This window comes from Strix uralensis, chromosome 7, assembly GCF_047716275.1.
Source record: "Strix uralensis isolate ZFMK-TIS-50842 chromosome 7, bStrUra1, whole genome shotgun sequence".
NCBI lineage: Eukaryota > Metazoa > Chordata > Aves > Strigiformes > Strigidae > Strix > Strix uralensis.
Genome location: NC_133978.1, coordinates 11,557,537 through 11,573,526, shown reverse-complemented (window position 1 = coordinate 11,573,526; position 15,990 = coordinate 11,557,537). Strand labels below are relative to the sequence as shown.

General features: G+C 36.5%; 1 protein-coding gene across 2 annotated transcripts in view; it reads left to right on the top strand.

Annotated features, from left to right (window-relative positions):
- WAPL (WAPL cohesin release factor) overlaps positions 1-15,990 on the top strand; it is a 74,432-nt gene that overhangs the window by 40,270 nt on the left and 18,172 nt on the right. Inside the window, exons 5-8 of one of the 2 annotated variants that reach the window (XM_074874420.1) lie at positions 5,489-5,584; positions 8,734-8,886; positions 9,126-9,262; positions 11,284-11,395. In XM_074874420.1, coding sequence (XP_074730521.1) covers positions 5,489-5,584; positions 8,734-8,886; positions 9,126-9,262; positions 11,284-11,395 — 498 coding nt within the window. The remainder of the gene's footprint in view (positions 1-5,488; positions 5,585-8,733; positions 8,887-9,125; positions 9,263-11,283; positions 11,396-15,990) is intronic. The other variant, XM_074874421.1, reaches the window with a different exon arrangement.

The following is a 15,990-nucleotide window of genomic DNA, read 5'->3' as shown; positions in this document are numbered from 1 at the left end:
GTGTAGCAACAAAGAGGGCAGGAATTTTGTCAAACAGTTTTTACAAGGATGTGTTTGTGCCAGTACAGTTACTTGCAGGCAGATGCAGGTTTTTCTTCTTCTCTTGATTGAAGTAATATGTTTCCAGTATTGTGGTGCTATGTCTAAATTATTGTACCCTGTCCCTTTTAGTTAGACTTAACATAGGTTTCAGGGCAAATTAGTAATTATAACCATACGGTTTCTGCTTCTGAGCTGACCAGTTTTGAGTATGCTCAGTGTAAGTACAGTGTACTCAACAGAACACCATTAACTATTTCTGTTAAAGAACGAATCTCACATTTATCAAACTGTCATGTTTCTTCAAGTTAAATTTCCATGTTTCATTTGTGTGTTTGACCCATTGTCGTGTTCTGCCCTGAAGGCCTCCTTTTGAGCTTTGAGGAAGAAAAAACATTTTGTACTTCAGAAGTCTGATGCAAGAAAAGCTTCAGTGACTTTTTTTTCCTCCTGTTCATTGTGTTGTCTGCTGCTGATGCTCTTGAACCTTGTCTAAGAAGTTGTAGTTGTCTAGCTATGTGTGTGTATGTTTTTTATGTACTTCATTAAATGGTATAGCAGCTCACGATTAAGTGGTCCATGGCACCCAGAGGTGATTTATGAGCACTAATCTGCTACTGTGATCCAAATCATGGAGATTCGGTTCAGAACACTGAATAAATTACTTGGTCTTGGTTTGCTTCTGATTTTTAACTGCTGTTGAAAATTTGCTATCTTATCTGGAGTCCAAACTAACGGTGTTATATGCACATGCCTCAGCCTGTGCTGAATTAATATTCCATCTTCCTGTTTTGAAGTGTAACTTTTTTTTTCTTTGCTCTGAATGGATGTTCATTCCTTTACCTTTTCAAAAGAAACAGTCCATTAGGATTAGTTCAGTGCTGCATAACATACTTATTATCTTTTCCCTGTTCAAAGTGAGACATGCAGGACAGAGTAGTACTCTTAATTATTTACCACAGAGTGGTAAATAATCATATATTTTGGTTTATTGGGGGTTTTTTGGAACTTGTAGTTTTGATGAGCATCTGATGTAACAGTCTTACAGAATATCCTTCATGTATAAATGATGCATCTATCAGGATACCTGTTAAAAATGTTTTGGGATTTTCTTTTGCCATTGAATTCTACCTGGGAAAGTATTTTTTGCCTGCAAATAGCTGCTGTCTTTCTTGTTTTGCTAGTATTTTCAGTATGACTCATGTCCCTGGCTCTTAATTTTCTGCTATTCTTATATCTGTGAATGGCAGGCAGTGCTGCATCAGTATGTGCAGAGTGCCAGCTCTTGAAAATTTCAGCTTTGAGGCTTTCAGGGTTGGGAGGCTAAGCATGACCCATAGTTTATGCAGTTTGGAGATGCTCTTAGAAAATGCACAAGGCTGTCAGTTTTGTAAAATCCCTGGCATTAGTTCTGGCTTTGCATCTCAGTTCACCCCCCAGAACCACATGCGGAGTCCCACAATACAATATGCTTTATGCCCTCACTGGAATATTTGCACTCTTTCAAACATCTATCTGTGTGTAAACATCTGTCAGTTCTATACATATGAAAAAAAGAAACTTCTGCTGTTCAGCAGAAGCTCTTACACCTGATCAATATTGCAGAACTTACTTGCCTTAAGATCACAGAATTCTAAGTTAATCTTGAGAGAAAGAATTCTTAAAGAAAAGTCTGCATTATTTGAATAATTGCAAGGTTGTCTTTAAGAGAAAGTAAATCAGTATCCTAAATGACTGCTACTTAAATATCAGTATTGCTTCTTCAGGGAAGCTTGTTATCACAAGCATTTGAGATGTCTTTAAAAAACCCAACACCAAAACCAAACCAATCAAGCCCTTCACTAGCATTCATTTGATCTTTGATACTTTTTCTGGCTACTGTGTCACAGAACTGAAATCTAAAACAAGACTACATGGTGCTTGCTGATTAATCAATATTGGCACGGTTTCTTTGCAGTTGCTTTGGAAATTCATCTTTGTTTTGTGTTGCAACGGAAAATGTGAAGGTTGCTTTAAGAGGTGGTTGTAAAGGAGAGAGATGTATTTGCCATGTCCATGTCCGTGTGAGTTGTAAGAGAGGCTCTGAAGTCTCTGCAATATGTGTTAGAAATGATTAGAAGATATTTCTTGGGAAAGCAGTGCTAGATTTTCACAGGTGTGTTTGGTGGTTGAGCTGTGCAATCAGTGTGAGACAGGATACTGGACCAGATGGTAGGGATGGTAGGGAGCAGTGTCTACTGTCTAATGAAATATTACTGGGAAGGCATGGAATCACAGGCAGAATTACTTTGATCTAAAAGTGGAAAATATTACAAGGGATAGTGGCTAAAACTAACCTTCCATATGTATTTGAGGTTTTAAATAATTACCATTTTCAGTTACAGTTTAGTTTCTGTTACAAGAGAGCTATTAAATGAAGACATCTTCATTTCTCAAAACCGGCATTTATTGGTGGCATTACTTGATTTCTTACGTAAAATGTGTCTTTTATATTGCATTGGTAATGCCTAAGCATTGCCTTGTCACAAAATGCTTTGGGTTGTCCTAGCTTGTGATTTAGTAAGGGATTAAGGAAAGTCAGGGAAGAAAAGCCCATTTTGACTGTTAAATAAAAAGGATGCCATCTTTGACGCAGGAAGCCTCTGAGCCCTGAGTATTTAGAAGAAATTGTCTTTATCTGTGTGCCCTGTTGAACTCTCCTACGCATCAGCTGTTGCTCTCTGCTGAAGAAAACACACTAATGTTGTGTGGACCTTTTGATTACGCTGGCACAGCTGTTTGTATACTTCATTCTTATTCCATATCGAAGCACTGAACTTGATCTCTGTCATCCATGCTTCCTTGCTGTATGCATGTGAATACAGCAGAGGTGCTGAATTTTGAAAACCTGAGGCTGCAGACACTGCTGTCGCACAGTCAGCAAGGACCTGTCCCAACTGCTGCCTCAGAGTAAGATGAGCTTGAATGCCAGCGTGACTCTGCCCACCCTGTGCCTGTGTTTGGTTTGTCACAGAGCACAAGGCACAAGAAAAAGGAACGCGCAGGTGGGGCACAGGCAGAGGCTTTACGTACTGTGGCAGCGAGTGTGGCGTGCTTTTCCCTTGAACTTCATAAAAATGGGAGTCCTGCAGCAGCAGAGCCTGCCTTGATCTGTGCCCGTGTTGTTTCTGTATTGAGCTAAATCTAGGATTCTGTTGCATGGGTTGCATCTCCCTGCTGGCCACGCTGAGCCTGGCACTGCTGTTGCAGAGACCTGAAAAGCTGCTGTGCAGCATGTAGCTCCCAGACAGGAAATTCAGGAATATGAATATATTAGTATCCTTTAAGCAGGGATACAATACTGTTTGAGACTATAACTGAGATTTGGGACTATTAATAAAGAATATCCGATTTTAATAGGACTTCTGGCAGCTGTAGTGCAGTACACTGCTGTCAGAATTGTAGTAGTTAAGCTTCCCTGCAAGGTTAAGAAGAATTATGCGTCAGCTGAAACTAATACTGAATGTATGCTGTACTTTCATGCTGGTTACTTGATAGAATTGTGTTATTTCCTTGAATTATCCTGTATACCAGGATGTGGCACCCAGAAACTTATACTCTCTCTTCCCGATCAGTATGCACTGAGATAAATTCTGGACCAGTTGTGAGTAATTCAAGACAAAAAAGTGAGTATTTAGAAAGTACTCAGTGGTTCTTTTCCATTATAAACATCTGTGAAACATTGTATCTTACACGATTAAAAAACCATCTTTGTTACAAAGTTGTCCTTTGTTTGTTCATTGCAAACCCCAAGTCACATACCGGTTAAGAATTTGCTAATCAGTAATGTGTAGGAAAAAAGAAAGTTACCTTTTTAACCATTTTGTCAGCAGTTAACCTTTTTTCAAATAAGGATCTATATGACACCGTCTTCCTATTTGTGGACAGAGATGTCCTTGTAACTCTAGCAGCACGAATTTAAAACTGGTTTCTCAGTTTAACTCTTTGAGCTTGGTGAGACTGTCAGGAAGTTGGGTAAGTTAGTGCTTCTGTTACTTGGGAAAGTTAAAAATTGAAATTATCAAAAACCTTATTTTGGTATTCCTATGTGTGGCCATGGTGGCTACATGTGACTGCTGAAGGACTTCGTATACCCATCACCTGAGAATGTATAATTGAAATTTGCTTGGAAAAGAGATAAAACTGTTAAGATGATGGCCATTGTATATTTGTTGCAGAACAGCACTTGAGCATGGCTTTAAAAAAATAATTTCAAAATCCAGTTAAGTTTCTTATGACCACACGAAAGCTCACTGTAGGAGGGAAAGAGGCTTTTCTCTTGTCTGGAATCTGAAATGATTTAGTGCTTGACAGGTTTTTTGGGCTCTGAAAACTCATAGCTGAGATTTTCATTTTGCTAATATTCTTTGAAGTTTTGTTAGTCAGGGCTTTATCTTCTTGTGAGGAATGGAAGGATGTGGCACAGTAAAGTTTTAACAGTAATACAGAAACTCTTGACTTAAAAAAAATCTACTTTCTAGTTTTCGACGTGCCAAAACCCTGATAGACTTCATAGAATGGTATTCAATCCATAGCTGGTGCTACTAGGTTTGCTACATGTAGCCCCTTGAGCCAGTATCTGTTTTAAATAGTTGATACATTATATTTTGACAGAAAATTATTTTTCATGTCCAACTTCTTTAAAAAAATATTTTTTCTGCATTTAAAATGCTATATAAGTGTGTGTGAGGAGGTATGTAGTTATACAGTTCACACAATATATAGCATCTTGGGAAACTGTGAAAATTGTAATGGTATATTAGTCTGGAATATGATTATGCAATTAGATTGGTTAACTCAGATGCTAGAAATATAATTGCACCTTTGCTTCCTCTAAGAATTATACTGTATTTCCCAAAAATTCAAGGACAGTAAATTTTGATGCATTTTGGTTTGCCTTGACACAATTTTGAGCAGGAAGGAGAAAAAGGGCTTCTTAATTTATAAATATGGATTAAAGCATTTTATTTGAGTGTTTTCTATTCCTCCAATCATCAAAGTCTACATCAGCCCTACATTTTGATTCAAAACTGGTCATATTTTCTACTGACATAGTGTTGGCTAACGTTTCTTTTTTTCCCCATAGCTGCCTGTTCTTGTCTGTAGGATGGTTGCAGACTTTTTGTCTTTAAATAAATTTAAAAAATAGAAAACCTGAAAAGTTCTTGAAATATACATCATGTCTTTTGCCATTTGAATGGGTCTGTATGTCTTTAAAAGCATCAGATGCTTCAAAGTCTTTCAGGTTTTCTGATATTTGGAATTGAGAACTTGTGTTGCTGGCAATACAGAAGTGAAAAATGAAGATCACTTTACTTATTTGGCTACGTTATTGCTACAGTAATTTTTGAAGTATATAGTGACTACTGGAAGATTTGCTTAAAAAATAACTTTCATTTTTATCTTTTAGTCTCCCACAAAAGCTGTGTATAATGCTAGACACTGGAACCAGCCAGAATCAGAGGCTCTGCCAGCACCACCAGTTTTGAAAACTCCCAGTGTCCCAGTAAGTAGACTGTTTTTTCTCAAGTTTAGTAAATCCCCTTTTAAGATTCACTGATATTTTTTGAAACACAAGTTCTTGTTACCTGGTAATGTCACAGTAATTCAGAATGAAGTCCACTTTGTGATGTGAGCCGTTGGGTATTTGATAGGAAATAAATTGTCAGTGGAAATACTCTAGAATGGGATCTTCCATATCATTTCAATATACAGATCCAAAAAAATGCAAACAGACTTCAGTCAAGTTATGTTCCCTTATCTGCGGAAGATAAGCTTTCTAACAATGGACTCCATTTCGTCTTCTGTGAGAACCCCTAGGATTAACTAGCTAATATCCATAGAAATCAGTAAGTCGCAGGTCAAAAAGGAGAAACTTAAAAAGAGATATTTCATTTATTTTTACTTCCTAATGGAGTAAAGTACTGTGAATTGCTGACTTGAGTCTTTTAGACACTATGAAAGAAACAAAATTTTGTGTATAGAGCCAGAAATGCTAATATGAACATATCGGCTATGAACATGTCTACAAAAAGTAGACAAGAGGTGAAAACAGTTCTTAAAGTAACTTGTTTGTTCAAAAGTCAGTGTTTTGAGGCTTAAGGTAATTGTTTTTTTAACTCTTTTGAGACCCTGGGAATCCAGGGTCTTGGGCTTAAATACATATATATATATATATAAAGGTTGTTACTGATTATGCCAGGAGAGCATGGTACACTGTCAGCAACTGCATTTTATTTGATGCCTTGCTTACAGTACTTGCCTGAGAATAGAAAATCAGAAAGTAAATATTTTTGCAGTGATAACTCTTCAGCTTTTGTTGTTGTCACCAGTTTCAGCTTGGTCTGTTTTTTTCAATTCCACCTGTGTGCATTTTGTTCTGATACAAGCTCCTCTTTGATTTGTGGTTGGCTTTGGTTACAGTATTCTGACCAGCCTTCCTTCAGTGTCAACTGCACTGCCTGGAAAATGCAGATGACTCATCTTAAAAATAACCATTACTGCTAGTGTTTGAGGAGGGAGCAGAAATTTCAGTCCTGGGTTTCTCCTAAACCCCTTTCTCAATTTAAATTATGTGCATTTGGACTGAAACTTTTGTTGCTTACTGAATCTTTGTATTGATGCTGATTTTTGTGAAGTACTCTGATAGCTAACTTAAAGGCAGACTTTGTCTGAGTCTTCTCAGACAGACTTTGAATATATCCTCTTCAGGCTCAGAAAATGTCTGGATCATTCATATTCAGACAAGCCATTTTGTCATCTGTCAGACTTCTGCTTTGTAACTGGAACCATCAAGATATTAATTCAGGAATATGGCAGAGATTTGGCTGAACAAACCAGTTAGGGGAATTTGTTTGTATCTGCTCTTCATGTTATGATGCACATCTGAAGTTACTTCAGTCACTTTTTTTAACTTTGATTTACATATGTATGAATAAGATAAATGAACCTTGATCCAAATGTGCAGCGGTAATCCCTGCGCAGATGATCCTGCCTCTAATTTTTGTAGAAATTTGTTACCTGAAGATCTGGATAAATTTATCTTAGATTTATGATGAGAAACCCATAGTATGCAAGCTGCTTATGCCAGCTACTCTTTCTTATGGCCTCTCCAAGCTCCCTTGGAATTTGCTTTGAAGGGGAAGCCATTAACCAAGACTTGGATGAGATACTTCAGTGGTTCTCCCATGTTCACAGACTGATAAGATCAGAGTCCTCCAGTATGTGCTTGAAACCAGCTTTTCAGGGTGGTTTATTAGCATTTTGCCGCTGGTGCCTAAGTGAGCAAATACTGAAGTGCTGCACAGTGATAGAGGCAGCATGTGAAGAATACTCAATATAGCAGGTTGTTTTGGCTTATATTTTGACTGTCACTGTACAATGCACAAGAAGGCTTTCTCTCAAAATATCCCCTGGGGTGAGTAATAGTTAATGCATCCCCTGTGCCTGCATATTAATTCTATATTTTTCAGTCACACTTTAAATAAAATACCATTTTCCTATGTAAGGAAACTAAGTACAAGATGTTACCTAGAGATTGAGGGTGAGTAAATGACCGCTGGCATTGGCACTTGTACATTTAGAGTTTGGCATTTGAAGGCATTTTTCCTGTATGCCTTATTTTCTGTAGTTTGTGTTCACACCTGAATTTGTGCCAAGGAAGTAATCTGATGATAAGCTGATACTTAAACTTATAGTAGCCTCAAACTAATAAAGAGGAGTAGGTTGAAGAGAAACCTGTAATACTTGCCTGAGTTGGCTGGAAACTTGTCAGTAGTTATTTTAGACCTACTGTCAAGTTCTCTACAACTTGTTGTAAGTTCAGAATAGGTTTTGCTGTATTTCATGCTATAATGTGTTGTTCCTAAAATATATTGTTCCACAAATGTGAATAAGGCCAGTGTACAGAGAATACCATGAATTTACAAGAGCATATTCTACTCGTTTGAGGCATGCACAATGCCTCTTACTTCTCTGCGTGGTAATTTTTTTATGGTGCTACAAAGTTTGTGTTGGTAGTCTTCTACCTACAGGCAAAATACAGTTTGGAGTACCAGATTAGAGAGGTCGGTTTTCTGATAGGTACACTCTGAGTACAGTAGTGCAGTAGCCTCCAGTAGTTAGAGATGAGAACAGTAGCCACAGAGTTTTTCAGTTCTGAGACAGTGATTGCTCAATCCTGTGCTCATATCCAGACCGGTGTACTTCATGATGGTTCAGAATAACAACCAATTTAGTCAATCCTGGATGCTCCAGTGTGACAGAGTAAGATACTTCTATCAACAAATAATTGTTTTTAAACACTCAACTTGCTTAGTTTACTTAACCTGAAGCTTAACAAACCAGTGTAAAGGACTTTTTTTCCCTTCTTTTTTTTTTTTTTTAGTTTCAGAATTCCACTGGAGCTTTCTTGACTACTTAGAACTGATTTTTGTATTTAAAAGTGCATATAATTTCTGACATCCTAATTTTATTTTTTTTTAAGAGTAGGTACATTGTCACACAGCTTAGGTACATCTTGGTAGTGTAAGGCAAGGACTAAGTAGTCCCAAAATGTGAGTTTGACAATTGCACAACTGTACTGTTTCCTGATGTATTTAGTGTATGTTTTCATGCTCAAAACATCTGCCCATTTTAGCACTTTCTTATTAATAGGTAAGGCTATCTTCAAAGGAGGCAATTCATAAAGATGATGGAGTTTTTAAGGCTCCTGCACCACCTCCCAAAGTGATAAAAACTGTGACAATACCTACTCAGCCCTATCAAGAGATAGTAACTGCATTGAAATGTAGGAAAGAAGACAAAGAAGTAAGTATTCTTAACAAATTTTTAAGATAAAGAATTATTGGTAATCCTAAATACTGAAGGAACAGTGTCAAAATGAAATTTGGCTTTCCTGTTAAAGATAATATTTTTATCTAAATAGTTGAATGGCCTTCATTAACTTCTTAATGTTTCCTTGCACTCAAAACTTTAAACTGTACTTGTTAATGTTAAAATCAATCCCAAGAGCAACTTACCTAGGTCAAAATATTTGTCTCTTCCAGTTATACACTGTTGTTCAGCATGTAAAGCACTTCAATGATGTAGTGGAATTTGGTGAAAATCAAGAGTTCACAGATGATATTGAGTACTTGCTAAGTGGATTGAAGAGCAATCAGCCCCTAAACACACGTTGCCTTAGGTAAGATATCTTAATATAAAGCACTGAACTTATATTTGAAAGCGGTATTGAATTAAATAGTCATCAGCAAAGTGACCATGCTTTAAAATGTTGTTGGGTAGTTACCTGGCACTTCTGCTGTAAAGAATAAAATTTAAAAGTAGTTATCAAGATCTTATATTGGGAATAATTAAAAGCAGTATGACTAGGAAGATGAAATATAAAATTGTAAAGTAAGACACATCTTCAACACACTTGTTTTCCCTGCTATAAATTGAAAAAATATTTTCTGATAACTTTTCCTGGTTTAGTGCAATCTTATGTGTGATGTTTGTTCTTTTTTTAATGCAAAATTCAATTCTAAAATAAAATGCCTAAGACTGAAAAGTTTGCTAGCTATGTATTTAGAACTAATGTAATACTGAGATACTGTGTAACTCCAGCCGCTTGTTCTTTATCTTCTGTTGAGAAGTAACATAGCTAGCATCCACTGGAAGTATTGTAGCCTCAGTATTAATTGGAAGCTTCCCTAAGTTGTCTTGAACTACTCACTGCACTCTTAATATTCAAGTTACACATTATTGCAAACTTAGTGTCAGAAATGTTAGTCTTGCTTTGAAAAGGTTTATGACTTAATATTGGTGTCTGTTCCCTGGACATAAAAGTAATTAGAATGGTGTTCTGTAACCATGTAATAATTTTTTTTTATACTTGTAAACTTTTCTCTCTGTTTAGCAAAACTAAAATGGTAGAGAAGGACAAACTTGAATCCATAGAGACAGGTGATGAGGACACTTTACTTGAGCTGTGAATGTGGATGAGAAAAAGCTTTATACAATTTTGAGAGATATTTTAAAAATTTATTCTTCATGTTCCTCCAAAACTAGCAATGGATATTGTTGCTGGAGTATAAACACAAGAAATCTATTGTCCAGTTTATATGTACATTAAGATAAGAATAAATTAATACTATAATGACAGTTTAGGAGTGTTTTTCATATTGAATGCACTTAATTTGCTTGTATGGCAAGCTTCCTAAGAGCTTAAACTGACTTTTTTTACTTTCCAAATTTATATCATGGAATGTAACTTGTATAAACACCATAAAAAATTTTTTCTTTCAGTTAACAAATTAAAAGAAAAGTATTTTTCCAAAGGAAATCATTGTGTAAGGATAGGAATAGACGTAAAAGAATCAGAAACTGATAGGTAAGCTCTAACTGGTGCTGTTGTGATTGGAGTCAGAAAGACCACTTGTTCTTTAAATGCCATACTGTATAAATCTTTTATAATAAGATACCTCAGTAGTCATGGAAGACTTGATTGCAGAATCACTCCCACATTACTCCACATTTAAAAGTAATAGATTTTTAATAGTCTGTATGTTGCGCTGTGCTAGAGATGGCAGACAGCTCGCTAATAAAATTAGGGGAAGATTTCTATTTTTAAAATAGAACCATTATGCTGATCACTGATTAGACTACTATATTTGTCAAATTTTTCCTGAAATCTGTAGCTTTTCTATCAACCATAAATGCAGCAATAAATATTGAAAATGTTTGGGTTTTTGCAAAAGTATTGTCAGGCATAAGTGGGACTCATCAGTCAATTAGAGAACTGTTACATAGCAATGGAAGCTCACATTTATAATTTCTGATAATGCCTTGATCAATAATAAGCTCTCCTGTGCCTCTAAATCAGAGCTTCATGCTTAATCTGTGAACATTTTACTTTCAATTTAACTATTTTAAAATATTTCAACTTTCATTTGAAAGAAGCCATTTCAAGGCACCCTTTCAAACCTATTTATAGCCAACCTTGAAATAAAGCAGATGTAGTTTGGTGCTGGTAAGCAACTGTTGAATAAAATGCTGCTCTGTTCAATTACAAACTTGCCTTATGATGTTTCTTCTAAAATTTGTATGACAGAGTTTGTCAGGGTCTGAGGTACATGGTCAGTCACGTTTTGTAGACTTGCTTATCTGCCATTCTTGTAAATTTGTTCATTTTAGTTGTTCTAATTCAGAATTAATTTTCCCTAGTGTAATCAGCTTGGCGACAAAGTGCGCCATGCCCAGCTTCCGAATGCATCTGAGAGCCCATGGGATGGTAGCCATGGTTTTCAAAACACTGGATGATTCCCAACACCATCAGGTATGGATACACTCTGTATTTCATTAAAGTGTGATGATACCTGTCTACTTGGTATGAACTTTGTCTATACGTAATTCAAGGTGAAGTATCCAGTATAGTGTGTGTATGGGATCAGTGGCTTCATTTTAGAAATATGTAACGAAATGAAAAATAAGAGCACCTGTGTTCCAGTGACAAATTCCCCTTCTACTGTTTATGTGCTTCTGGGCTTGGAAGTTCTTTTAAAAAATCATTTAACCTTTTTTAAAAAAACTGACTGTGCTTTGGATTGCTATTTTATATCTTCCCTTAAGCTTTTTTTAATAGTTTTTGTTGGTTTTATAATTTCCTTCAAATAAAATACACTTGAAAGGAATCCTTTCTCCTTATAGTTAAAGATGGCTCTAGGTGCTCATCTCTGGACTTGCTTGTATGTGAATTTCCACCTTTTCTGTAGCTGTTGTGGGGCATTTTTTGTGTCCTATGCTTGTCTCCTTGAGCAGTGCTGTAATTGCAGTTGTAGGATGCCTTGAGTATGTGCAGTGGTCTATGATAAATCTAGGAAAGGTAAATTTTAACTACTTATGATAACATGACCCAAGAGTTAAAAACTGAAGCAGTTTGGGTTTTCCTTCTTATCAGCTTTACAAGTTCAATTCTGCTGTATTAGAAAACACTTCTTGTGGGTGATACTAGTTTTCCAGTGGTTGGAAACCGTGCCTCTGTGGGGCATCCCTTGAGGTATTGTTACAAAAGCTGAACATAGGAAACGTTACTTGAACTGGGTAGTAGATATGTATATCCAGTCAGGTTTATTACTTTTATTTAATAGCTCTGGAAGAATGACATGCAATGCAGAAGGAAACTTTACACCCACAGAAATAGACATTTAAGAGATTATGTTTGACATCTTACTGTGGGTGGGGGAAAAAGCTGTAGAGCTTTAAGTAGCTAATTTAGAATAATAGCTTATTTTCCACCTCCCTCAAAAATTAGCAATGGCTAACTGTAAAACATAAAAACCAGGTTCAACGCATTCATTATTTTGTGAGCTGTCAAAATAGTGCCAAGTGATACTAGAAATAAATAAAGCATAGTCACGCTATTTAGGACAGTTGCCACCACTGAGTTGCAGGAGATCTGTAGAGGACAGCTTCAGTTCCTTGGAAAACGTACAAGCTTGCTCAGTGTATTTTTGTCTGTCTTTTAACAGTTACCATTATTCCTTCATTTTCAAAAGAACTAGCACATACAGTTCAAAAGGAAATTGCATGCTATTATTAGTCTGCAGTAACAAAAAGCATTGATTATATTCACTATTTCCAATATATTTGATGAAGCGCTCCCTTTTGTCAGGAAAAAAATAATTGGTAGTTAATGTTTTAACATAGTTACAGTTCATTTTTGGTACAGGTTATACAGTGTTATAAAATTACTGATTTATCAAAGTACTATTAATAAATGCTAAAATATATGCTCTAACTACTGAGAGTATATGCTTCAACAATGACCTTCTCTGTAAAACCTTGCTGTCTTTATATACTACCCTTTCATTCACTAATTATTTCACTAAAATTTTAACTTGATCAAAAGGAATAGAGATTTCTCCACTAAATCTCAGTGCAGAGTAACTCAATAATAAATTACACTAGCCTTTGCTTGCATGGCTTAAATCCATTTAAGATTAATAAGGATTGGGGGAAGAAAAAACCACAATTATTTTGTTAATATTTTCTTTAATGTATTTTGGAGATGGGAAAACTGCCACAATGACGTTGCTAATGGAAACAAATATGAGTGCATACTGCATTCATTGTACTGATTCAATGGATTAGACTGAGAAAGTAAGGGACTTTTGCATTTCCATAAGAATATACAATAGAAGTTGCAGAGGTGGTTTTTTTAACCATCAAGGAAAACAAAATAACCAGTTATCTTACTGAGCTATGCCCCAAAATATTTACATGGAAATTACTTGTTCTGCTGAACTTTTCTGGTAGATTTGTCTTTAAGCTACAGTTTTGGTTTTTAACTGACTTCCTCTCTTCAGCTATGTTCTAAAGTTTTTGGAGTATAATTAATTTTTAAAATAAAAACTATATTTTCATTATAGCTGTCACTAGTTAGGCAGAGAAGTGTGGTTTTGTAATGTCTTCAGCATGTGAATAATTAAAAAAAAGTGCATTAAATGTAGTGCTGAACCCTAGAAAATAACCATCTGTTCCCACAAGCTGGAGTATAAATAGAACAAGCAAGGGAAGACAAGGATGAGAGTGGGTGTAAATGGTCTGCCATTTCTGGAGTGTATGTTCAACTAGGATGTTTTCCTGAATTCTGTAGCAACTCCATAGTTAGATATGCCGTAAAATTTCTGTCTAGAGCAAATTCTATTTATTTTACTTTTTTCTTCTCTCCACATTTGTTTGGAAGCAGAACGTGTTTTAAGCATCTTGAATAGAACAGGGTGGGGGAAAAAAGCCCACCCAAAAAAAACCCAGCTTCACTATGGCAATCCATAAGGGTGGAATTTTGAGGGTTTGATTGGTTTCTTTGGTTGTTTTGTTTGGTTTTTTAGGATATTGATCAAAAATGAGTTGTACTGACAATTTTCCCCTCATTCTCACCTCAGAATTCTGTATACAGTAGGGCATGAGTAGCTTTCAGACAACATGGTTAACTGTTTTTGACACTTAGAGAAGATCAGAGCAAAATGTAGAGTTGTTATATTCAAGATTAAACCAACTTGCCTATAGGGACTAAGATAAGAAAAATGAGTTTTAGAAAACCCATATTACTGGCATGTAGGTGAAGCAGGTTTGTTCCACGTTACAAGCACCGTTCACATTTGAGGTCCTTACTTTTGCGCCATCACTGTTTCCCTGCTGCACGTTGGCATTTGGAGGCTCAATGCCCTGGTTGCCTTCTGTATATATACTGTTGCAGGAATCTAGTTCTTGTTACACATGTAACTACCCTCTTCCTTTTTGCTTTTCTGGCAGTCTTCCTGCAGCCTGAAACCTTCTGTATAATGTCTTAGTCCCTTGCTTGGGTCCCTTCTGAGCACATTTAAGTGTCTTAAAACCTGGTTGGAAGGTCTGAAGGGAAGTGTTGACAGAGCCCATGTGGAGGAAGATCCATTACAGGCAAGGGCTTGGTACAGAAGCTTACAAAAAGAGTGCAATTGCCCTTATCAGACTTTGGAATAACTGTAAAGCATTTCTGAGTAGTGATCTAAGAACAACCTCTGACTTTCTGAAATGTCTAAATACTGGCAGCTCAGATTATAAATTCTGCAGTTTCCCTCTAACTGCTGCATAGTTTCTAGTCGATAGAAACTCCTTTGGAGGCTTAAGCATATTTTTACCAGGAAGCTCACCTAGATAATGATGGTCACTAGAAAATAGTTCTTCATAGATGTTGCTTTATTAGATCCCATACTGGCTGAACAACGGTTAGCAGAGTAAGCTTTTGTCTCTCTGGAATGCATATGCTCTTATGTCCTGTTTTAATAACTGTCTTTCTGAATGAACAGAGTCTTCTTCCAGGAACCTGAAATTTCTTACAGTTTAAACCAGTTGCAGGTGAATCCAGAGTAAACAATTTCTATAACTAAAATGATAAAATTGCAAGGTTTATTGGAGAAAGGTAATAGAAATTAAGGGAGAACAATGTATACCCTGTCTATGTAGGCAAGCAGCACAGATTGCTTTCTGCCTTACATCTGACAAGGCTGGAATAGCAATATTCACAGATAAGATTTTTTTTGTGTTTTTTTTTTTTTTTTTTTTAAACAATCAAGGTTATATTCATGAAAGGAGATGTAGATTTGGAAATTCCTGCTTCCTTCCTTCAGTCTTCCAAGTGCATCTTTGGTAGTTAGTCAGATTGAAGTCTTTATTCACCTCAAGGTTTCCTTGACTCAGACAGGATGGAGTTTTAACACAGCTTTTGGTAGACTGTCAGCTGCCTAATCCTGTTTTGGAAATGCTGATACTGCTTAGTATGACCAGGTATGATTATTACTTGCTTCTAAAATAAACAGAAGCAGCTAACGATTGCTTTGGTGGCTGGCTGAACTGTCAACAAGATGTTAATCTGCTATAACACAGAAATTCTGCTCTTTCCTGTTGAGCTGTACAACATTCATATCACAGAATTAGTTTGTCTCCATTTTTAATCTATGTGGCACACTGACTCTTGAGGGTTGAACTCAGTAAAACACACATACCCACCACCCCCAGCTCCAGGTGTCATCAGAGGTTTCTGAAAGTATTGTGCCTAGCACAACTTCATTCTCCATTGACATTTCTCCTCTTCGCCATAACTTGGAGCTCACTGGATAGATGAGTCTCTTGGTACAAGTGTTGTACTTACCGGCACTAGGGACAGATAGCTTTGCTCTGATCTCTTCACTGGCATTTGTCCCTTCCTGACAGACACCTTCTGCCTTTGCTTTTCTGGATCCTCATGAAGATGAAATTAAATTCCTCTTGGAGAAGGATTAAGTATTCTTTAGTCAGTAAGAGGTTCTGGCACACCAGTTCTGTTTAAGATAGGGATGGTCAAGGTAACATGCACTTGTTGAGGACTAATGGGGATGTGGCAAGGAGGAAGCT